General features: G+C 44.2%; 1 protein-coding gene across 3 annotated transcripts in view; it reads right to left on the bottom strand.

Moving 5' to 3' along the window:
- The window catches only part of PLCB4 (phospholipase C beta 4), a 569,741-nt gene that overhangs the window by 88,531 nt on the left and 456,535 nt on the right, over nucleotides 1-24,675 (bottom strand). For all 3 annotated transcript variants that reach the window (XM_089687591.1, XM_089687592.1, XM_089687593.1), the window contains exons 25-31: nucleotides 21,893-22,017; nucleotides 16,610-16,661; nucleotides 12,715-12,817; nucleotides 9,908-10,072; nucleotides 6,358-6,562; nucleotides 4,338-4,426; nucleotides 131-278 (exon numbers count right to left, since the gene is read on the bottom strand). In XM_089687591.1, the coding sequence (XP_089543717.1) occupies nucleotides 131-278; nucleotides 4,338-4,426; nucleotides 6,358-6,562; nucleotides 9,908-10,072; nucleotides 12,715-12,817; nucleotides 16,610-16,661; nucleotides 21,893-22,017 (887 nt within the window). The remainder of the gene's footprint in view (nucleotides 1-130; nucleotides 279-4,337; nucleotides 4,427-6,357; nucleotides 6,563-9,907; nucleotides 10,073-12,714; nucleotides 12,818-16,609; nucleotides 16,662-21,892; nucleotides 22,018-24,675) is intronic.

Here is a 24,675-nt window from a genome sequence, read left to right as displayed (position 1 = left end):
TTTTCTTAATACAGTGTATATACAGTTCGTTCTGCTCCTGGTCCTCTCTTTATTTAAACTCCATACTGTATATAATATATGAGTAACGCCTTCTTCCAATGTGGAGGTTAGACTATAACAATCCCTGTACCTTTTTTCACTTCGTTAGTTGTGCCTGACGTAGACGCTGCGGCTTGCCTCAGTTCGGAGCTGGTCTGAGGGGTCACATTTGTTTTGGCGTTGTTGGCTTTCCCTTTCTTATCATTCTTCGTATTGTCAGACACATCTGCGATATCACTCTGTAAAGACAAGATGGTTTTGTCAGAACATCAGAATTGAGCCACATTTATATAGTTTGGATGTGATCCCATTCACCCAACACTCACTGTATCAGCCACGGAAGATGTAAAGTAACCTAACCTATATTTTTTATAGGAGCTTTAAAGGGAGCCCCACTGCAATGTTTTTTTTTAATAGTGCCCAAAGTTGGGCTATAACCCCTTCACGCCTGAGGGTAAAACAAATCTTAATGCCTAAGAACAATTTTGCAACGTTGACATGTGTTAGTAAAACCGTACGTATCATCACAACTACTTTGTACATCCAGGTGGATTATGCCGTGTTTTTTCAGGACAAATTGGGCTTTCATTTGCCGGTAAATGGTAATGGAAATCTCCTGATTTTTTTTATTATCAAAAGGAAAACTGGCCCAAATTAGTAAAAAAAAAATATATTTTTTTGGTAATTTAGCTGTGTGTTTCTTGTTACTATCATAACCTACCACCAAAGAACAACCTAAAATAAATTTTCCAGCTTTTGCAGCAGCGATACCATACATGTGTATGTTATTTGTACCCGTAGTACAGCCCAGAAACAATAATGCACATTTTGGGTTTTTTTATCTAAAACACACTGACACCAATTAAAAAAACCCTGACCTTTGACCCTGGCCTTTTGACCTTGACCCAAACACTTACCCTGGCACAGAACTAGATCAAACCTTGATCTAGGTATTTTTTATTTTCTTTTTTTAATATTTATAAATTTTTTTTTGGTTTTTTAACATTTTATTTTTTTCCATCTATGCCAGGAGTTAGAGAGATACAATGTATCTCTCTCCTTCATTAATAGAGAAAAAAAAAATCAATGGGGGCGGGCTATACAGTGACTGATCACTGTGATAGCCAATCAGAGGCCATCACAGCGATCATGTGACCCGGAATCGGGAGTCCCGGGTCCTGATCGTTAGAACGGGACCTGGGGCTCTCAGTGATACCCCGGTCTTTATGCTGGGTAGCACAGTGGCTAAATGGTTAGCACTTCCGCCTGGCAGTACTAGGGTCATTGGTTTGAATCCCAGCGACGGCACCACCTGCCTGGAGTTTGCATGTTCTCCCTGTGCTTGCGTGGGTTTCCTCCGGGTTCTCCGGTTTCCTCCCACACTCCAAAGACATGCTGGTAGGTTAATTGGCTCCTGTCTAAATTGTCCCTAGTATGTGTATGTATGAATGTGAGTTAGGGACCTTAGATTGTACGCCCCTTGAGGGTTAGGGACTGATGTGAATGTACAATATGTACAGTGGGGATCGAAAGTTTGGGCACCCCAGCTAAAAATTTGTATTAATGTGCATAAAGAAGCCAAGGAAAGATGGAAAAATCTCCAAAAGGCATCAAATTACAGATTAGACATTCTTATAATATGTCAACAAAAGTTAGATTTTATTTCCATCATTTACACTTTTAAAATAACAGAAAACAAAAAAATGGTGTCTGCAAAAGTTTGGGCCCCCTGCAGAGTTAATATCTTGTACTGCCCCCTTTGGCAAGTATCACAGCTTGTAAACACTTTTTGTAGCCAGCCAAGAGTCTTTCAATTCTTGTTTGAGGTATCTTTGCCCATTCTTCCTTACAAAAGTCTTCCAGTTCTTTGAGATTTCTGGGCTGTCTGTCACGCACTGCTCTTTTAAGGTCTATCCATAGATTTTCAATGATGTTGAGGTCAGGAGATTGTGAAGGTCATGGCAAAACCTTCAGTTTACGCCTCTTGATGTAATCCCCCGTGGATTTCGAGGTGTGTTTAGGATCATTATCCATTTGTAGAAGCCATCCTCTCTTTAACTTCAGCTTTTTCACAGATGGCATCAAGTTACCATCCAAAATTTGCTGAAATTTTATTGAATCCATTTTTCCTTCTACTCGTGAGATGTTCCCTGTGCCACTGGCTGCAACACAACCCCAAAGCATGATTGATCCAACCCCATGCTTAACAGTTGGACAGAGGTTCTTTTCATTAAATTCTGTGCCCCTTCTTCTCCAAACGTACCTTTACTCATTCCGGCCAAAAAGTTCAATTTTAACCTCATCGGTCCACAGAACTTGTTTCCAAAATGCATCAGGCTTGTCTATATGTTCATTTGCAAAGTTCAAACGATGATTTTTGTGGTGAGGACGTAGAAGAGGTTTTCTTCTGATGACTCTTCCATGAAGACCATATTTGTACAAGTATCTCTTTATAGTGGAATAGTGACCACAACTCCAGTGTCTGCCAGATCTTTCTGGAGGGATTGTGCAGTCAAACGTGGGTTTTGAATTGTTTTTCTCACAATCCTGCGAGCTGTTCTGTCTGATATTTTTCTTGGTCTACCAGATCTTGCTTTAACTTCCACTGTTCCTGATGACTGCCATTTCTTAATTACATTCCGAACAGAGGGTATTGACATCTGAAAACGCTTTGCTATCTTCTTATAGCCTTCTCCAGCTTTGTGAGCGTCAACTATTTTCAGTTTCAGTTTTCTAGACAACTGCTTAGAAGAACCCATGGTGCTGATTGTTGGGGCAAGGTCAGATGAGTCTGGGCATTTAAAACCTTTGAGATTGACATCACCTGGTCTTCCCAGACGATGATTGAGAACAATCCATGACACTGGCAGGTCTCAGCTTTGCAAAGGGGGCAGTGCATGCTATAAATTCTGCCCAAACTTTTGCAGACGCCATTTTTTTGTTTTCTGTTATTTTGAAAGTGTAAATGATGGAAATAAAATCTAACTTTTGTTGACATATTATAAGAATGTCTAATCTGCAATTTGATGCCTTTTGGAGATCTTTCCATCTTTCCTTGGCTTCTTTATGCACAATACAAATTTTTAGCTGGGGTGCCCAAACTTTCAATCCCCACTGTATATGTAAAGTGCTGCGTAAATTGACAGCGCTATATAAGTACCTGAAATAAATAAAAAAAACTAAATAAAATATATGTACATGAAGGCAGCCATTATTTGCCTATTTCCTGCATTACAGTGCTACACTATGGTTGTGCTCCACTGATCCTTCCCACAATACAAGTCTGTAAATCATTTGACTCAAAACAATGCACTCCATGTGAGGCTGATAATGTGGGTGTGAAAAACACAAAACATCTGTTGTATGGCTAATATCTTACCTCAACATTGCAACTAAAGTTCTAAATATGCCCTCCCCTCCAGCAATGTGAGGTCTGTGAGTTCCATGCCGATATCCTCTCCCTAAGCCTTTTCTGGGTGTGGGGTCTTTGGCTATCTTGATTGGCACTAGCATGAGGCCAGAGAGGCCACAGACATGTCTCTTCTGCAACACAAATGCTTCCTGCTTGCAAATTTGCTAAGTTTGTAGCAGTTAGAGCTCCCCCAGTGGCTAATCTAGACATTTCTATATTTAACACAATAATAAAAATATGGAAGTGCAAGCTTGTAAAAACGCAAACATCCCCAAAACGGAACAAACTCAAAATTACATAGTTAATCTGCCTGAAAACAGACAAAAGTCCATTAAGTTCAACCAATAAAAAAAAGTTATAATTCTATACCCACAGTTGATCCAGAGGAGGGCAAAAAAACCCAGCAAAGCACGATCCAATTTGCTCCTGCAAAGAAAAACATTCCTTCCTGATCCCCCGAGAGGTAATCGGATATTCCCTGGATCAATTTCACCTATAAATGTTATATCCAGTTATATTCTGTGTATCTATAGTTACATAGTTGACTCCCTATTAACAAGCCTGTTCAAATGGCTTTATCAGATCAATCTTTTTTGTAGCTTGCGTTACCATGTGCCAGTGTTTTTATTTTGTTTTCTATTAACTCTTTGGCATGACATTGCCAGAATATGGGTCCATGTTTCTAGAACAAGCAAACATTTTTGGAGAAATGAGAAAACCAAGTAGTTCCTATGGTCTTATGGGAAGGCCACTCTGGGGAAATGTTACCATTTTAGTCTATGAGAGGTATAATAAAACTCACCTGAAAAGTAAAATATTTTTCGTGGAATTAACTTAAATTTGTACACTCACATATCTGGTCTGGGCCATAAAAATCCATACTTACAGTTTCAATGCCCATCGCCCTCATCTGGTCTGCTCTTTTCTCGGTGATAGACAGAAACTTCTTTGGATCTGATAAAGCATCAACAATATCTAGAAGTAAGAAGACAATGATACATAAGGACGGTGTCCATTCTGGTTCACAACATGAATGAGAAAATGTCTTGTAAGCGGTTTACATAACTAGCTGGGGCTTGTATCTAGGGTTGAGCTTGCATCTGTTCAGGAACCAGGGTTGGGCCATTAGTCAGCTGTCATTCCAATGACCATGTGGCCAGAATAGGCCAATGATGTCACCAGCATTCCCATCTCATTGTATACATCAGATGCAGGGCTGGAGATCCCCCTAGTATGGCCACATGACCAAATTATTTCAATGACATTGACCTAATATGGCCAATGATGTCACCAGCATCGCCGACCCATTGGATACATCAGGGCTGGAGATCTTCGTAGTTTGGCCACATGACATTAGGTCAATGATGACATGATCATCCCCACCCCTTTGTATATATTAGAAGCAGGGCTGGAGACTCCCCTAGTATGGTCACATAACCATATTAGGTCAATGGCTTTGACCTAATATGGCCATGTGACCATATTAGGTCAATGATGTCACGAAAATCCTCACCCCATTGTATATATCAGGTGCAGGACTGGAGACCCCCCTAGTATGGTCACATGACAATATTAGCTCAGCGAAATTGAACTAATATGGACATATTAGGTCAGTGATGTCACTAGCCTCCCCGCCCCTTTGTATACATCAGATGCAAGGCTGGAGATCCTTATAGTTTGGACATATGGTCATATTAGGTCAATGATGTCATGAGCATCCCCACCCCTTTGTACATATTAGGTGCAGGCTGTAGACCCCCCTAGTATGGTCACATGACCATATTAGGTCAATGACTTTGACCTTATATGGCCATGTGGCCATATTAGGTCAATGATGTCGCCAGAATCCCCGACCCATTATATACATCAGATGCAAGGCTGGAGATCCCCCTTGTATCACCACATGTCCATATTAGCTCAATGACATTTGATAATATGTGGCCATATTAGGTAAATGATGTCATGAGCAACCCCGCCCCATTGTATACATTAGATACAGGGCTGGAGATCCCCATAGTATGGACAAATGACCATACTAAGTCAATGACATTGACCTAATATGGCCACAAAGACATATTAGGTCATTGATAGCACAAACATCCCCGACCCATTTTATATGGGAGTCTTCCGTTGGCAGCTCAATGGACCAGGAAAGACAGCTGACTTCTGGGTTTGGACCTGAACCTAGTTCCGAATAAACAAAGGCTCACTCTTACTTGTATCTTCTCAGCAGTTGAATGGCAGCCCATTGGCCAGTCCTAGTCCACACTCTTGCCTCGTAGCATGGCCACATGACCTTATTAGTTCAATGATGTCATGAGCATCCCCACCCCATTGTATATATTAGGTGCAGGGCTGAAGACCCCATTAGTATGGCTACATGACCATATTAGGTCAATGATGTCATGAGCAACCTCACACCATTGTATATATATGGTGTTGGACTAGAGACCCCCCTAGTATAGCCACATGACCACATTCGGTCAATGACACTGATCTAATATGGCCATATTAGGTCAATGATATCATGAGCAACCCCACCCCATTGTATACATCAAATGCAGGGCTGGAGACCCCCCTAATATCACCACATGTCCGTATTAGGGCAATGACATTGACCTAATATGGCTATTTAGCCATATTAGGTCAATGATATCATGAGCAACTCCACCCCATTGTATACATCAGATGCAGGGCTGGAGATCCCCATAGTATAGCCACATGACCATACTGTGTCAATGACCCATTGTATATGTGGCTATGTTCAGCTCAATGGACCAGGAAAGACAGCTGACTTCTGGGTTTGGACCTGAACCCAGTTCCGAATAAACAAAGGCTCATCCTAACTTGTATCTTCTCAGCAGTTGAATGGCAGCCCATTGGCCAGTCCTAGTCCACACTCTTACCTCCAAACCCATCGGGAACATACGTCTTCAGTACAATGTTACAGAAGATGGTGGGCAAAGACAGAGGCTTATTGCCCTCATTCCGGAGAGAGATGTGCCGATAGCCAGCTTGAAGGCCATCCAGTGGTAATATCCTTTGGCCTATCAATTTATTATTGTCGTCATACACTCCAATCCTCAACACAGCCAGGTCAGGCAGGATAACCTACAGACAGAGGAAGAACGTTTCTAAAATTCCAGTCCCAAATCAAAAGCAGTTCTCTCAGGAATCATCTCAGGAGTTGTATATGTAAGCCCGAGATCTTCTGACCTGAGAGAATCGAGTCACCAACACACCTTCCCCTTTACTAACCAAGCACTCGCTCAGCCATCATAAATAGTCCCTTAATGTGTCTGATATGTTTGTTTCTGATGATCATCAGCTCCATCTAGAGGCCATAATGTGATATTTTCCTGATTGCGCTATTTAAGGAAAATCTGGCATTAAGGCCACTAGATGAAGCTGATGATCACAGGAAATAAATACATTAGACACATCATGAGGACTATTCAAGACAGCTGTACGAATGATGAGGCAAACGCACAGCAATTTTTTTTTTATAAATAGACCCCTTCATTTAAGATGGACTTTAAGATACAACTGAACTTCTAAATGAGCCAAATACATTCCCTGTACATTGTACACATCAAAGAAAAACTTGTGTCTCACAGTTTGTTTTCTTTAAAAATCAGTCATGATCTGAGTAGAAAAGCCTACCCACTGCCAGCAGCTGCATAGTGGGATCCCTGCTCTCTGTGGGGAAGCAGTGGTCTCTTTGCAGAGGTCCAAAAATCTTTAGAAATCAATCCCCCCCCCCCCAAAATGCCTCCTGCTGAGAATCAGAGCACTTCAATCAATAGGAAGCATGAGCTTTGCTGACTGCAGAGCTATAGGTCTTTTGGACCTTTGCAAGGAGACCACTGCTTCCACGCAGAGCGCAAGGGTCCCAATCTGTAGCTGCTGCCAAGACACAGGCATTTCTGCTCAAGTTGTGGCTGCTTTAATGAAAAAAACCTAACTGTAAACCATTACATACCAGTTCTGGTGCAGTTGGAATGTATTTAACCAATTTAAACTGAAGGTTAATTGGACTTTAAGTGAGTGACAAACAAGTTAAAGCCTAATTCCGGCTAACATCTTTTTCTTGTGAAAAAAAAAGGTTTTCACCATTTGAATAACAGCTGACTATTGTAAGCACCCCCATCAGTTTTATACAATTCATCCCAACCCCTTTAACTGCCGGACAGCTTGGCCTGTTAAAGTAAATAGAAAAGAAGCTACTACTGCCAGGAACAGCAGGTAATAAAACTACTTTATGTTGCAAGCGAAAAATAAAAACTACAGTGCGCATGCTTTTAACAGACATGACATTGATCAGTCACGTGTTTTTACTGCACCCCTATCCGCCCCCCCCTCCCGACCGCTAGTATAAACTTGGCCCAAAAATAACATACTTGAGGTCTACGTCTATCAGTGGGACAATATGTTATATGATGTAAGTACACAAGCAGCCCTATTTAACAAAGATACCAATTGGGACTCACTGGGGTTTTTACTATAGGCAAGTGGTCTCCACTGCGGCCCCGAGGGCTTGATGTGGCCCTTTGCGTGCCTTTATCCAGCCCTTGGGGTACTATTTCTCCCACCGATACAAGACACTATTCCTCCCACTGACACCAACAATGGGGCATAATCCCTGTCATTAATACCAACAATGAAGCACTATTCCTTCTACTAACACGAACAGCAGGGCACAATTCTTTCCACTGACACAAACAATGGGGTACTATTCTTTCCCCTGACACCAACAATGTGGTACTATTCTTTCCCCTGACACCAGCAATTGGGCACGATTCTTTCCTCTGACACCAACAATGGGGTACTATTCTTTCCCCTGACACCAACAATGGAGTACCATTCTTTCCCCTGACACCAATAATGGGGTACTATTCTTTCCCCTGACACCAACAATGGAGTACCATTCTTTCCCATGACACCAACAATGGAGTACCATTCTTTCCCATGACACCAACAATGGAGTACCATTCTTTCCCATGACACCAACAATGTGGTACTATTCTTTCCCCTGACACCAATAATGGGGTACTATTCTTTCCCATGACACCAACAATGGGGTACTAATCTTTCCCTTGACACCAACAATGGGGCACTAATCTTTCCCCTGACACCAACATTATGGTACTATTCTTTCCCCTGACACCAACAATGGGGCACTAATCTTTCCCCTGACACCAACAATATGGTACTATTCTTTCCCATGACACCAACAATCGGGCACTAATCTTTCCCCTGACACCAACAATGGTGCACTAATCTTTCCCCTGACACCAACAATATGGTACTATTCTTTCCCCTGACACCAACAATCGGGCACTAATCTTTCCCCTGACACCAACAATGGGGCACTAATCTTTCCCCTGACACCAACAATATGGTACTATTCTTTCCCCTGACACCAACAATCGGGCACTAATCTTTCCCCTGACACCAACAATATGGTACTATTCTTTCCCCTGACACCAACAATCGGGCACTAATCTTTCCCTTGACACCAACAATGGGGCACTATTCTTTCCCCTGACACCAACAATGGAGTACCATTCTTTCCCCTGACACCAATAATGGGGTACTATTCTTTCCGCTGACACCAACAATGGAGTACCATTCTTTCCCATGATACCAACAATGGGGTACCATTCTTTCCTCTGACACCAACAATGGGGTACTATTCTTTCCCCTGACACCAACAATGGGGCACTATTCTTTCCTGACACCAACAATGGGGTACCATTCTTTCCCCTGACACCAACAATGGGGTACTATTCTTTCCCCTGACACCAACAATGGGGCACTATTCTTTCCCCTGACACCAACAATAGGGCAACAGTCCTCCCACTAATATCAATGATGGGGCATTGTTTACTTCCATGGGGCATTGTTTACAGGGCATTTTCTACTCATGCTGGCCACAGTCTGGCCCCCTCGGAGTCTGAAGGACAGTAAACTCTCCCTTTGTTTAGGAAAGTTTAGAGACCCCTGCTATAGGCAACAAGGCCCTTTCCTTTAAAAGGAAATTTTCAATTTGCAAGGGAATTTTCCCTTAGCTCAGTAAATGTGGTGGAATTTCACTTTGCAAAGAATACCCAATCACATGCAAGGAAAAAAGTAAAAAAATAAAAATAAAAAAATAATAATATATATATATATATATATATATATATATATTTTGGTTGTACGTGCTTGGATGATGGCAGAGCTTCACCTCATTCTCTAAGCTCTGGGAAAATTCCTCCGTAAAGTGGAACCTCCCATACACAGTGGAACGTCACTCGCAAAGTGAACGGTCTGTTTCCCTTTAGTAAATGAACCCCCTTAGACCAGAGTAACCCGGATTCTGATTGTTTTGAAGCTTTGCCCATTATTACCGATGCTTACATCTTTTTTTTCAAATAGATAAACTCAATGTTCTTTAGCAAAAGCTTAGCCCACCTTTCTAAACACAAACGGCTCCTCATTGTATACTGGATTCAGGCCGTTGTTCATGACCATCCGTGTCTTGAACTCCTTCCGTATGGTGTCTGTCGGCAGTCCATACATGTCCACCTCAACGTAGGTCCCAATTTTTTTGTCCGATAGAAACTGTCCGGATATGACCTACAGGAACATATGAAAGGCTTTATAAAGTGATACAGTTTACCCGACTCTCAGGATGGCAGTGCATATCTTGACGTATTTAGAGTAGAACTAAACTCTCTCCATCAACACCGACCATCTTTAATCCTCATGCTGGCATCATTAGTAAATAGATAGGAAAGTATATTATATTTACTTGTTTTAAACCTTTTTTTTTTTTACATTTCTTCAGTTGCTTCCTGGTTTCTGGCCTAGGCCAAAATGATGTCATACATCCCAGTAGCCCTCAGAAGGGGCTTTCTCAGCTAAGCACATCCTCCTGCCTACATGCCTGAGCTAAGGGGAGATGGATTACAGTAGCGGTTCTCAACCTGGGGGTCGAACGACCCTTTCACAGGGGTCACCTAAGACCATCGGAAAACACATATTTCTGATGGTCTTAGGAACCGAGACACCGCTCCTCTATCCGTCTCCAGGCAGGTCCGCCCACATGCAGATACGCCCACATACGAGTACCCGGAGTGATGACATCATCGCGCCAACCCCATCACTTACACCCCGTACAAATACAGGTGTATGTGACAGGGTTGGCGCCATAATGTACTTACATAATGTATGTGGACCAGTCACATGTGTAAAGAGCAGCTACTGTGTAGAAAGCAGCTGCTGTGTTGAAAGCAGCAGTATTGGAGGTAAGATATTTACATTACAATTCATAATAGTAGCAAAATTACAGTTATGCAGTAGCAACAAAAATAATTTTATGGTTAGTAAAAAAACAATAACCCAAATTAGTTTATAACCCAAAATTATAATTTTTAAACATTTTCTTTACATTTTTTTTTTTTTTTTAATATTATTGTTATCACCCTAGCAGGAGAGTGTCACCAAGGTGACACCGTACTACTTGTGGGGGGTGATGAAGATTTTTATTTTTTTTTTTGATTGCCTGATTGCTTTTACACCCATAAAGGCTGTAAAAGCAATCATTTCTCCTTCTCTCTGGCTGCATTCTTGCAGCCATTGAGAACTACTGTGTGAGCTGTGATTGGTCACAGCTTGTCACATGGTACAAGGCTGTTGTGAATAGCCCTGTACCATGTGACCTCTGTGATCATTCACAGATTTCACACGTAGTAAGCAATGATGTCAGAAGTGCCATCTTGCTTATTACTCTACATGTGATCACTGATTGGCCACTCAGTGATCACATGATCAGGACCTCACACAGAGGTCCCGTACAGCGATCAGTGTTCTGTTGTGTAACAAGAGCACAGCGGGCACTGGATCACAGTGCTGCACGCTCCCAGGGAGCGCACACAAGCGGGGACGGGGAGGCCATTTATAAACGGCCAGCCACCCCTGCACTGCCACCGTCTGGCCGTTTATATACAACGGCCGGACGGGAGGTGGTTAACCACATGAAGGCTGCGCTAATGTGCCACAATGGCGTGCATTGCATCTGTTTGCAGGGTGCTTGCAGAGAAGCTCCATTCACATGAATAGGCCTTCAGGTAATATCACTGTCAAAAGCAACAGGGGGTATAATTCTTGCTGCAGCTGTCAAGCAAAGCATTGCTGCCGTGACATCTGTGCACCCTCGGGCCGCTGCTTCCGCAGCTAAAGGGAGTAGCAGTTGAGGGGCGATAAAAGCCGCAGTTTATATGCTGGGTTTTACTGCCTCCAATCAGTAGTGTGAATGAGCCCCGGATTACTGTATGCACACATTGCAGGACTGATTCAAGCATTGGCCATGTAGCGTTGGCACCCTTGGATCCGTTTATATCTGAGCAACGTGGGGGCGTAGCGGTTTTTGCACTTTTATTGCACTTTTTAGAGTGACACCATTCACTTGAACAAACTACCCTCCACTGCAAAAACACAGCCAAGTAACTCCTGTACCCTTGTTTGGGGCCGACTTTGGTGCGTTTTTGCACATTTTCTGGCCATTTTGTTGCCCGTTTCTTTATCGCATTTGGGGCACCATTAATAATGAATGGCCTACAAAAACACATGTTGCATGTTTTAGCCCCATTCGGAAAGATGGGCAGAATCGTGTGAACAGGGCCATTGGCTGCCCATAGATACCAGTAGGCTGACTGAAAGAAAACGGATTCCTCCATCCACACAAATGAGGTGGATGGAGGAATCCCTCCCACTGTGCTGCTATCTTCTAACGGAGGGGACTCCTCTGCAGAATACACTGATCAGTGCTGCTTTCCATTGGCTGCAGCCGCTGATCAAATGAAAAATTTCCAACATTCCCATTCAACAATGGCCATAGATGGACCAAAAGTTGGACCAGGAATGGACTGACCATTTGGAAACTTGGGCACTGCCCGAGGGCCCAGAGTCAGTAGGGGGCCCCATGAGATGCCCCTGGTACCTTTTTCATAGGCTTTTTTGAGTTTAGGCAAGGACACAGGGTCCCCATGATCCCCTATTGAGGGCCTGGGGTCAGTAGGGGGCCCCATGAGATGCCCCTAGTACCATTTTCATAGGCTTTTTTTGAGTTTGGGCAAGGACACAGGGGCCCCATGATCCCCTATTGCCCGGGGGCCCCATGAGTTGTCAGTCCGCCCTGGGTTGGACAATCCCTGCTGAACCGGGCCAAATTTTGATCCATCTATGGGCAGCTTTATAGAATACCATTCTTAGAATACCTGAACAGAGCAGGTGGCTGCAATCACTCCATCCACAGGGGTCTCAGAGAACGGGTCAAACGTTCTATCAGGACGGCGCATAAAGTCTGGCTTAAGGAGGTAACTAGAGAAAGAAAAAGCAAAAAACATGACATTTTATAATATTTGTAGTTATATATCTGAAACGTTTAATAATACGCCTCTCAAAATCTATTTTACGGCAATATGTAAACCAATGAAAGAGCAGTTGTGGGCAGTGAATGGGATACCTTATAAATCCAGTTCGAAAGTCAAACACAATGGGGTTGATTTACTGAAGGCAAATAGGCTGTGCACCATACAAGGTGCAGTTGCACTCTGCAAGTGCAATTGCTCCAGACCTTTGTAAATGAGACAAAGATTCACTTTGCAAGGAATACCCAATCACATGCAAGGAAAATTGAAAAAAAAAAAAGCATTTTTGCATGCACATGATTGGACAATAGAAGTTATCAGAGCTTCTGCCCATTTATTAAGCTCTGGAGCAACTGCTCTTGCAAAGTGCACAGTCTATTTGCCTTTAGTAAATCAACCCTTATGTTTTTCATTAGAGATGATGTTGGGTTCGGTCTAAATCTGCTGTCGTTGTTGGGAGTTGCAGACAGGAGATCTTATTCCCAGAACTGCAGGTATACAAAGGATGGAGGGGATGACATTGTAGACCTTCAATGGCCACATAGCCATGTTACGTCAATGACATTGACTTGATTTGGGCATGTGTCCATATTAAGTTATTGCTCATTGCATCATTGTCCTAAAATGGCCTTATGGAAAGGGCTTGGCTTTGAACTCAACTCAGAAGTTGTCTGTTATTACTGGGCCGATGAGCTATGGGTGGGAGATTCCCCACCCCACAGTTGCGCGTATACAAAGGATGGAGGGGTGACATTGTAGACCTTAAACGGCCACATGGCCATGTTAGGTCAAAGACATTGACTTAATTCGGGAATGTGCACATATTAAGTTATTACTCGTTACATCATTGACTTAAAATGGCCTTATGGAATGGGCTTGGCTTTGATCTGAACCCAGAAGTTGGCTGTCACTACTGGGGAGATGAGCTGTGGGTGGAAGATTCCCCACCCCACAGTTGCATGTATACAAAGGATAGAGGGGTGACATTGTAGACCTTAAACGGCCAGATTGAGATGTTAGGTCAAAGACATTGACTTAATTCGGGAATGTGCACATATTAAGTAATTGCTCGTTACATCATTGACCTAAAATGGCCTTATGGATTGGACTTGGGTTTGGTCTGAACCCAGAAATTGGTTGTCATTACTGGGCCGATGACCTGTGGGTAGGAGATTTCGCACCCCACAGTTGCGTGTATACAAAGGATAGAGGGGTGATATTGTAGACCTTAAACGGTCACATGGCCATGTTAGGTCAAAGCCACTGACTTAATTCGGGAATGTGCACATATTAAGTTATTACTCGTTACATCATTGACCTAAAATGGCCTTACGGAATGGGCTTGGGTTTGGTCTGAACCCAAAAGTTGGTTGTCATTACTGGGCCGATGGCCTGTGGGTGGGAGATTTCCCACCCCACAGTTGCGTGTATACAAAGGACGAGGAGGATAATCATGGCATCATAGACCTTATATGACCACATGGCCATGTTAGCTCAATGACATTGACCTAATTCCGTCATAAGCCCAAATTAGGTCAATGATGTCAAAAGCATCCACGTCTTTTTGCATACATGCAGTTGCAGGTGGGAAACTCATTGGCCCAACAATGACACCCAACTTCCAGGTTCGGGTGAACCTGTTTTTGGATTGAACCCATGGCTATATTAGGACAATGACACTGATCTGATATGGCCATGTCTCCATATTAGGTCAACGCTCATTACATCATTGACCTAACATGGCCCTATGACCACAATAGGTCAATGACATTGATTTTGGTCTGTACCTGGATGTTGGCTGTCATTACTGGGCCAATGAGCTGTGGGTAAACATGTGCACATCAGAAAATTTTATTTCTTTTCGGATGTATCCGTTCATTGAAGAATTTCATTTCAGCATATTTGTCAGGGATCCCGGGTCCTCGGCGGTGCGCACATGCGCAGACGGCCGATCTGTCCCGGCCGGCGGCGGCCGCGCATGCGCAGTAGCGATCGCGGCCGCACCAATGGGAGAACAGGGCGCTCTATTTAAAGCTGCCCTGTGCATCTCCAGGTTGCCGCAAGGTCTTGTTCCTGTCCTGTAAGTACGCTTCCTAGTTGCCAAACTCTGCCTGTTCTGACTTATGCTGACCCTCTCCTGCTCTGATCCCGGCTCGTCCCTGACCATCCTCCTGCCTGACCCTCTGTACCGCGCTGCCCGCTACCTGCTGATCCTGGCTTGTGACCCCGACCATTCTCCGCTTACTCCCCCTGTACCACGCTGCCTGCACGATACCGACCCAGCTAGTCTGACCTCGCTCACTCCTAGCTGTCACCCATCCATCCCGCTCGGATCGGGATCTGTCATCCGTCCATCCCGCTCGGATCAGAACCTGCCATCCCATCCATCCGCTCGGATCGGACCTGTCGTCCCCTTCGCAGCAGGCTCATCCCGGGCACATACCCTCAGCGGGACCCCTCTACCACCGCCGGGGGTGCCCAGGGGCGCGACCTGTTTCCAGTCTTGCACCAAGTCCATCCCCACCATCAGGGGCCCTGGTGAAAAGGCAGACTGGGACTTAGACTCCGCGTCCTGGGAAACCCCGTGCTGTGGACCACTAGAGATCCCGTTGGGCGGAGCCTGACAATATTTGTTATGTTGACCCAATTTGTTTTCAATATTCATTTGTTGGTCCGGGAGGATTAAAAAAAAGGTGCAGTTTTTTTGGGTAGATTGCTAGATATTCCATATATTATGGAATCGAGCAGATTCGATATTTTCGGATGCTAATTCAACCCACCAAGAGAAATGGCATGAGCTAATTGGACAGTATCGTCTGCATCATGTGCATCTGAATTAACGAATGGAATGAAATTCTGATCAATTCATTATCCGAATACAAATTATTGAACGAATTTGAAATTTTACTTCCCCATGGGCCCGATCTTCTATCCAATCATGTGACGCCATCCGACTAAAACAAATGCATTAGTTAATTTTGATATCAATTTTTTCAGGTTCGTTGACATTGTTACTATGTCCTTTCGGAGATTCATATACATCCAAATCTCTGAAAATGACATTTTCCTCTGAAAAGCAAATTGAACCAAAATGCATGTCTAGATGTGGGTGACAGATTCCTGACCCAAGAGCTCCATGTAGACAAAGCATGGGGGGGGGGGGGATACCCATGACATCTCAGACCTTATAAGGCCACATTACCATATTAGGGCAATGGCAATGCCCCAATATGATCATTTGTCGATATTCATTACAATATTGATATACTATGGTCCTATAGCCATGTTAAGTCAATGACATTGATATAGGAATGGGCGTGGGTTTGGTCTGAACCCAGAAGTTGACTTTCATTACTACACCAATGAGCTGTGGGCTGGAGATTCCCCATCCCAGAGCATCATGTAGACAAAGGATGTGGGGGGGGGGTATACTCATGACATCACAGACCTTACACGGCCACATGGCCATGTTAGCTCAATGACATTGATCTAACTTGGTCATGTGCCCATATTAGGTCAATGATGTCAAAAGCATCCTCGTCCCTTTGTATACATGCAGTTGCAGTTGGGGAATCTCCCGCCCGAAACTCATTGGCCCAACAATGACAACCAATTTTCAGGTTCGGATGAACTTGTTTTTGGATTGAGCCGAAGTTCATCACTATTCTGCATCTACTAAAATCTTCCATAAACAGACTTCAGGAGCAAAACACAAACTAGACATTCCAAACGTACTGCTTACCCACAAGATCCGTTGTATTCAAACTTGCCTTGGTTCAGCTGCATAGCTAAGTCTGTCAGAAGACAAAATGTATTTCAAAATTTGCTACAACGTTCAAATGCAGCTTTATTTACCAATACACAGGCCGGACGATACAAAAACCTGGGATTCCCCAACTTTTATCCAATTGGGTGCTTGGTGCATCAGCAACTTGTGTTGAATTTTTGGGTCTGTAATGGGTGCGGACACTGGGCAATGTTTGGGAGCACCAACAAACCCCATAATATACCCCCACTAATTGTTATACAAAGGGTAACAATCCAGGGCAGGAGCAGGATAGGAGGTAGGTGAGGCCAAGGTTAAACATCAAACTACATTGTAATTGGTTTGCCTTTGGCTGGGGAGAAATTTGATGAAAGTTTGTAAAAATAAATGCCCAATTACACTGATCAAGTTTCTTCATCCATGCTCAGTGTCAACCTCCCCCTCCCCATTCCACAGCACTCCCAAACTTATCTTCTGGGTATGTAGGCTTGAACCACCATCCCCCATTAGACAATTATCCCCTGCACACGTTGGGGGGGGGGGGGGTTGATTTAGTGCCTAGGTCTATGCAGATACAGACTTTTAGGAAGTCTATATTTGTAAAATAATCTTTTTTAGGTTTTGGTAGTGCAATGATGAGGGTACTTCACTCTTTTACTCCCACCGACATATGCCACGTGTCAGCAACACACTCCTGGCCACTCCAGAAACTTGGACTGCATGCAAATCTGTGAGGGAGACTGTTGGCTGTTAGCTGGAAGCAACTGCGTAGCTGCCCGTTTGCTTCCATAGACCCTAAGTAATGCAGGAATATCCCTCTCCCGTCATATTTCCAGGGCTCTGCTGTCCCACGATGCCCATGGCAGGTGCCAACGGGTGGGGGGGAAGGAGACCAACAAACATCTGTTCGCCGATCTCCCCTAGCTGGAATGAACATGGAAGCCATGTGTATCAGTATCGCCTGTGGTGGGGAAGAAGTAAATGGAGTGCAAACGTTGCCCCATTACCTTCAGAGGAAGGCAGATGAGACATCAGGGGTCAAGTTAAACCCTAGCACCTAAGCTTCCCTCCCCAAACTAAAGTTTTGATCCCCTCATCCATGCACTAACAGTAAACACATGTCAGCACACCAACGTGAGAAACCGTTGTTTATGCTACACGGTACATCGCCGCGCACACGGGAGTGAGAGCAATAATTTGAGGTAACTCTAAACTGATGGCCTGTAGAGTCACTTATGGAAAATTTCGGTACCGAAGTTTGATGTTGTTTCAATGGCAGTGTGCAATTATAAAGTGGTTGTAAAGGCTCAAGGTTTCATTCTATGCATGAAGGTAAAAAACCTGTATGCAGCATCTCCCCCCCCCCAATACTCATCTAAGCCCCCTCTAGATCCAGCGATGTGCACTGGAGTCTCGGCTATCCCGGGACTCCCTCTCCTCACTGGCTGAGACAACAGCAGGAACCGCTGGCTCTCGCTGCTTTCAATCACAGCCAGTGATCCAATGAGAAGAGAGGGGGGTGGGCCGAGTCGCTGATCCATGTGCGAATGCAGCGGCACGGGAGTGTGGCTGCTCAGGTGACCCCAAAGCAAGCTGCTTGCTACGGGGGCACCCAACAGGAGGGAGGGGCGGGGCAGCCGAGAAGAGCAGATAAATATGACATGTTTATTATTAGGAAAAAAAAAAAGTATGCCTTTAGTATCACTTTAAGGCTTGACATATTTGGTATCTATTTACTCGGTACAATCTCATCGTTTATATTACGTTATACAGTATGTTACATTCGTGTGACCAAAAATCACCTTTAGCGTATTTTTTTTTTTTAAATGTGCTCTTCATAAACAGTTGAGTTTATCAACAGCACAAATTAGGGACTACCAGCATTTTATTCTCCAGGGTCTCTGCTTTCAGAGGGTATACAATATCTGGGGGTTTTACCTCATCTTCAGGTCCAAAATTAATATTTAACCACTTCCCGTCCGGCCATTGTATATAAAATGGCCGGACGGTGGCAGTGCAGGGTTGGGTTGTCGTTTATAAACGGCCTCCCCGCCCCCTGCTTGTGCACGCTTCCTGAGAGCGCGCAGCACCGCGATCCGGTGCCCGCTGTGTCCTCCGGACACAGTGGAACACCGATCATTGTACGGGACCTCTGTGTGAGGTCCCAATCATGTGATCACTGATTGGCCAATCAGTGATCACATGCAGAGTAGTAAGCAAGATGTCACTTCTGACATCATTGCTTACTACGTGTGAAATCTGTGAATGATCACAGAGATCACATGGTACAAGGCTATTCACAACAGCCTTGTACCATCTGACAAGCTGTGACCAATCACAGCTCACTCAGTATTTCTCAATGGCTGCAAGAATGCAGCCGGAGAGAAGAAGAAATAATTGCTCTTACAGCCTTTAAGGGTGTAAAAGTAATCAGTGTAAAAAAAAAAAAATAAATCTTCATCACCCCCCACAAGTAGTACAGTGTCACCATGGTGACACTGTACTGCTAGGGTGACAGTATGTAAAAAAAAAAAAAAAAAAAAAGAAATGTAAAAAAAAAAGTTTAAAAATTTTAATTTTTGGTTAAACTAATTTGGGTTATTTTTTATTTTTTTTTACTAAAAAGATAACGGAACAAATTTTGGCCAAGATTTATGATGAAATATTATTTATTTGCAAAATTTTATAAGAAAAACACTTTTTTTCAAAATTTTTGGACTTTTTCATTTACATAGCAAACAAAATAAAAATCCCAGCGGTGAATAAATACCACCAAAATAAAGCTTTATGTGTCTCAAAAAAAATGCTAAAAAAATTCATATGGGTACAGTGTTGCATGACCGCGCAATTGTCATTCAAAGTGTGATAGCGCTGAAAGCCGAAAATTGGCCTGGACAGGAAGGGGGATAAAAGTGTCCGGACTGGAAGTGGTTAAGGCTTGACACGTTTGGTATCTATTTACTCGGTACAATCTCATCGTTTATATTATGTTATACAGTATGTTACATTTGTGTGACCGAAAATCACCTTTAGCAAATTTTTATTGAAAATGTGCTCTTCATAAACGGTTGAGTTTATCAACTGCAGAAATTAGGGACTACAAGCGTTTTATTCTCCAGGGTCTCTGCTTTCAGAGGGTATACAATATCTGGGGGTTTTATCTCATCTTCAGGCCTGAAATGAATATTTAATTCATGTGTGAAAAAATACACAAATACAAATTCTGTGTAGGAGCCCAGAGCACAAAAAACTGTTGCTTCGGTGTGCGTTGGGGATACATGTAGGCGTGCTGCGTTTTTTTTTGCCACACTGCGCATGATAATGCGCCTCAACGCATAACAATATGTCTATCAAAAAAAAAAAAGTGCTAGTATTATGACCCTTTATGCGGCCTGTAGAGAAAAAAAAAGCATTGAAAAAAAAGCAGTTCAATGCACAGTAAAACAGCGATAAAAAAAAAACCTCATGTCAACAAATGATAACAGCCGGAAATCAGGAGGTCGATTTATATAAATTTCACTGAACGAACGTCAGAAGCATTCGCCAGCTGAAAACAATTATCCCTGTAATTTGTCAAATATGTTTTTTTCACTGTGATCATCAGCTCCATCTAGTGGCCATAATTTGGCATTTTCCTAAATGAGGTATTTTAGGGAAAATACAGCATTATGACCACAAGATCACATGGATGATCACAGGAAATAGGTATGCCCCTCACCTCCAGTGGTCAGATTGTGGTATTTTCCTGAAATACCTAATTTAGGAAAACAACGCTTTAGGGCCACTAGATGGAGTTGATGATTATAAGAAATAATCAATGTGGCCACCAGATGGCGCTGACCATAATAATAAATAAGCAATATGGCCACTAGATGGAGCTGATGATCAGAAAAAATAAGCAATGTGACTACTAGATGGAGCTGACCATCATAAGAAATAGGCAATATGGCCACTAGATGGAGCTGACCATCATAAGAAATAGGCAATATGGCCACTAGATGGAGTTAAAGATCATAGGAAAAAAGGAAGCTCCTTACCTCCATCTAAAGGCCAAAATGCGGTATTTTCCTGAAATACTTCAATCAGAAAAAAAATACTGCATAATGGCCACTAGATGGAGCTGGCATTCATAGGAAATAAGCAATATAAAAATGGAGTCACAGATCATAGGAAATAAGTATGCTCCTTACCTCCATCTAGTGGCCAAAATGCGGTATGCAGACCCTGCCACTTTCCTCAGAGCCCTGGGTTAGGTGTGACCCTAGGGTAAAGGGATGCAGACCCTGCCACTTTCCTCATCAGAGCCCTGGGTTAGGTGTGACCCTAGGATAAAGGGATGCAGACCCTGCCGCTTTCCTCATGAGAGCCCTGGGTTAGGTGTGACCCTAGGGTAAAGGGATGCAGACCCTGCCGCTTTCCTCATCAGAGCCCCGGGTTAGGTGTGACCCTTGGGTAAAGGGATGCAGACCCTGCCACTTTCCTCATCAGAGCCCCGGGTTAGGTGTGACCCTAGGGTAAAGGGATGCAGACCCTGCCGCTTTCCTCATCAGAGCCCCGGGTTAGGTGTGACCCTAGGGTAAAGGGATGCAGACCCTGCCATTTTCCTCATCAGAGCACCGGGTTAGGTGTGACCCTATGCTAAAGGGATGCAGACCCTGCCACTTTCCTCATCAGAGCCCCGGGTTAGGTGTGACCCTGGGGTGAAGGGATGCAGACCCTGCCACTTTCCTCATCAGAGCCCCGGGTTAGGTGTGACCCTAGGGTAAAGGGATGCAGACCCTGCCACTTTCCTCATGAGAGCCCCGGGTTAGGTGTGACCCTAGGCTAAAGGGATGCAGACCCTGCCACTTTCCTCATGAGAGCCCCGGGTTAGGTGTGACCCTGGGGTTACCGGCATGAACCCTTTGCAGATCTTTTATTGAATCCCTGGCACAACACAACGTGTGTCTGGCGGTTTGCGGCCTTCCATGCGTGAAAGCTGCAGATCGTAATACAATGAATTGGTTTCCGCTCTCTCTGCGTGTTAATGCCGGCTCACCGGTAAAGTCACCAATTAAAATGCAGCGCACACCGCTCGTCTATTTATAACCGGCCCCGCTCATCCACTCCTTCTCATTTGTCAGTAAACATCTTAATATCATTTAGCCGCGTTCCAGTTTTTCTGGATGAATTGCCTGCGGCGGCTCGGCGGCATCTGCTCACCAAGTTACCGAGCGCAGGCTTTCTTGGCATCGGGCTTGACTGGCCGCGGCAGCCTACCTGGGGTCTGATAGTTCAGGGAGACCATCTGGCAGCCGGCGTTCCAGAAAATCTGCGGCATGTAATTACTGGAATCCACTCGCCCCCCCTTGGGGTAGATGCGACTCATCTGACGCTTGTTGTAGCTGGGATCGGGGTTCAGGAACAACAAATGGAAACAGGCACACACATAGAGATCTATGGTATAGGCTGCATTCATCGAAGGTTAGGTATTGAGGTGCAAGGAATGCGATGGTTGCATTTTTAGTTCGGCATTTTAGAGCGGTCAGTCTCTGGCTGGCTGCTGGGGGCTGTTTCGCTTTGCCTGCTGCTGCGGTTACAGATCCAAGACAATCGAGTTTAATTAAAGAGCAATTCTAGGCAACAAGGGAATGCAATCAGTGAGGCACCAATGCTGTCCAGCAGACACTGCAACTGTGCTACAATCAGAAAGTTCATTCAGTTGACCTGCTGTGCTCTACAGCACCCTCTATCTACAGCACCCTCTATCTATGTCCGCTCTCTACTTCCGGATCACCAATCAGTTGACCTGCTGTGCTATGTATGTCCGCTCTCTACTTCCGGATCACCAGTCAGCTGACCTGCTGTGCTATGTATGTCCGCTCTCTACTTCCGGATCACCAGTCAGCTGACCTGCTGTGCTATGTATGTCCGCTCTCTACTTCCGGATCACCAGTCAGCTGACCTGCTGTGCTATGTATGTCCGCTCTCTACTTCTCGGATCACCAGTTGACCTGCTGTGCTATGTATGTCCACTCTCTACTTCCCGGATCACCAATCCGTTGACTTGCTGTGCTATGTATGTCCGCTCTCTAGTTCCCGGATCACCTATCAGTTGACCTGCTGTGCTATGTATGTCCGCTCTCTACTTCACGGATCACCAATCAGTTGACCTGCTGTACTATGTATGTCCGCTCTCTACTTCCCGGATCACAAATCAGTTAACCTGCTGTGCTATGTATGTCCACTCAATACTTCCCGAATCACCAGTTGACCTGCTGTGCTATGTATGTCCACTCAATACTTCCCGAATCACCAGTTGACCTGCTGTGCCATGTATGTCCGCTCTCTACTTCCCGGATCACCAATCAGTTATCCCTGCTGTGCTGTGCTGTGCTATGCATGTCCGCTCTCTACTTCCCGGATCACCAATCAGTTATCCCTGCTGTGCTGTGCTGTGCTATGCATGTCCGCTCTCTACTTCCCGGATCACCAATCAGTTAACCTGCTGTGCTATGTATGTCCGCTCTCTACTTCCCGGATCACCAATCAGTTGACCTGCTGTGCTGTGCTATGCATGTCCGCTCTCTACTTCCCGGATCACCAATCAGTTGACCTGCTGTGCTATGTATGTCCGCTCTCTACTTCCCGGATCACCAGTTGACCTGCTGTGCCATGTATGTCTGCTTTTTACTTCCCGGATCACCAATCAGTTGACCTATAAGGCCTATGTGGTCGCCTGCAGCAAGATTCCAGAGAGCACCTCACAGGTGCACCAACAATAAAACTCCAACTTCCAAGGCAGGTTTCAGTCTGATTGGTGATTGGGGTGCTATAGGTCCTCTGACACTGTATATACACTCGTTATTTGTGAATGGGGGCAAATACAAATGTTGTTATCAGGCTAGTTTCTCCTCCAGGTCGAATGTTATTCTTCCTACAGGTTTGGGGTAAATTAGGAAAATACCACATTATGGCCACTAGATGGAGCTGACGATCACAGGAGAAGTATTTATTTATAAAGTTCATCAGCTCCATATAGTCGCCATAAGATTTATTTGTATGAATGAATAACATTCGACTTGGAGAGGAAATAGCCTAACATTTGTTTTTGCCCCTATTAGCACAGAGGAAATGTAACAGAGATTTTATAGGATGAACAGCGTTTCAAATATTTTACAAACACACCTCTTTGGGTGGTAAAAGCAGGCTGGTTCGGTTAAAACACAGTTTTACCCCCCCCCGCTGTTATGCGGGGGGGGGGGTAAAACTGTGTTTTAACCGAACCAGCCTGCTTTTACCACCCAAAGAGGTGTGTTTGTAAAATATTTGAAACGCTGTTCATCCTATAAAATCTCTGTGGTTTTGATGCTTTACTTCCACAGCAAAAATTAAACCATATAGGTCATGCAGTGATTACCTGCAGATGATTGGCGCTGGGCGCAGACTGACTGCATCTGGAGCCGAACATCTGCAGTTAATCGCTGAACGCTCGATTACATATGAGCAGCCGAAAATGGCTGCAGGCGCTGTCAGCCCTCCTTTGCATCGAATGGGGTAGCTGTCCACCAAAAACCCCGCTGCGGATAATCCCGATCTGTGTAGGAGGGGGAAGTCGCAAGATTCCAAAGTCGGATGTCAGTGCGACTTCAGGTGCGACTTGGTGTCTATGCCCGACTTTTAAAATCAGTGCAACTCCGACAAAGTCAGAATCGCACCGATATATCCATTGCGGATAATAGGGTGCAACTTGTCATGCGATTTTAAACTATCGAATCGCATGACAAGTCGCACTGGTATGACCGGGGTCATAGGCACTGGGGCTTTTTGGCGACATGTATTTTGGCGTGTTTTTCTTTAAATCACACATTGTGTCGCATTCTTCAAATGCGTATTTTGGAGGTTTTAACACACATTTTGGTGCTTTTTTGCACGCGATTTTGTGCGTTTTTATTATTGTGCGTTTTGTCGCTTTTATTGTGCGTGTTTTGGTGCATTTATAACATGCATTTTGGCGCAGGTTTTTTATCACACATTTTGGTGTGGTTTTTTTACACATATTT

The sequence above is a fragment of the Staurois parvus genome, unplaced genomic scaffold (assembly GCF_062004578.1).
Source record: "Staurois parvus isolate SC_StPar_1 unplaced genomic scaffold, SC_StPar_1.0 ptg000431l, whole genome shotgun sequence".
Lineage (NCBI taxonomy): Eukaryota > Metazoa > Chordata > Amphibia > Anura > Ranidae > Staurois > Staurois parvus.
The sequence above is the reverse complement of the archived record's forward strand: the minus strand, read 5'-3'. Positions and strand labels throughout refer to the sequence as shown.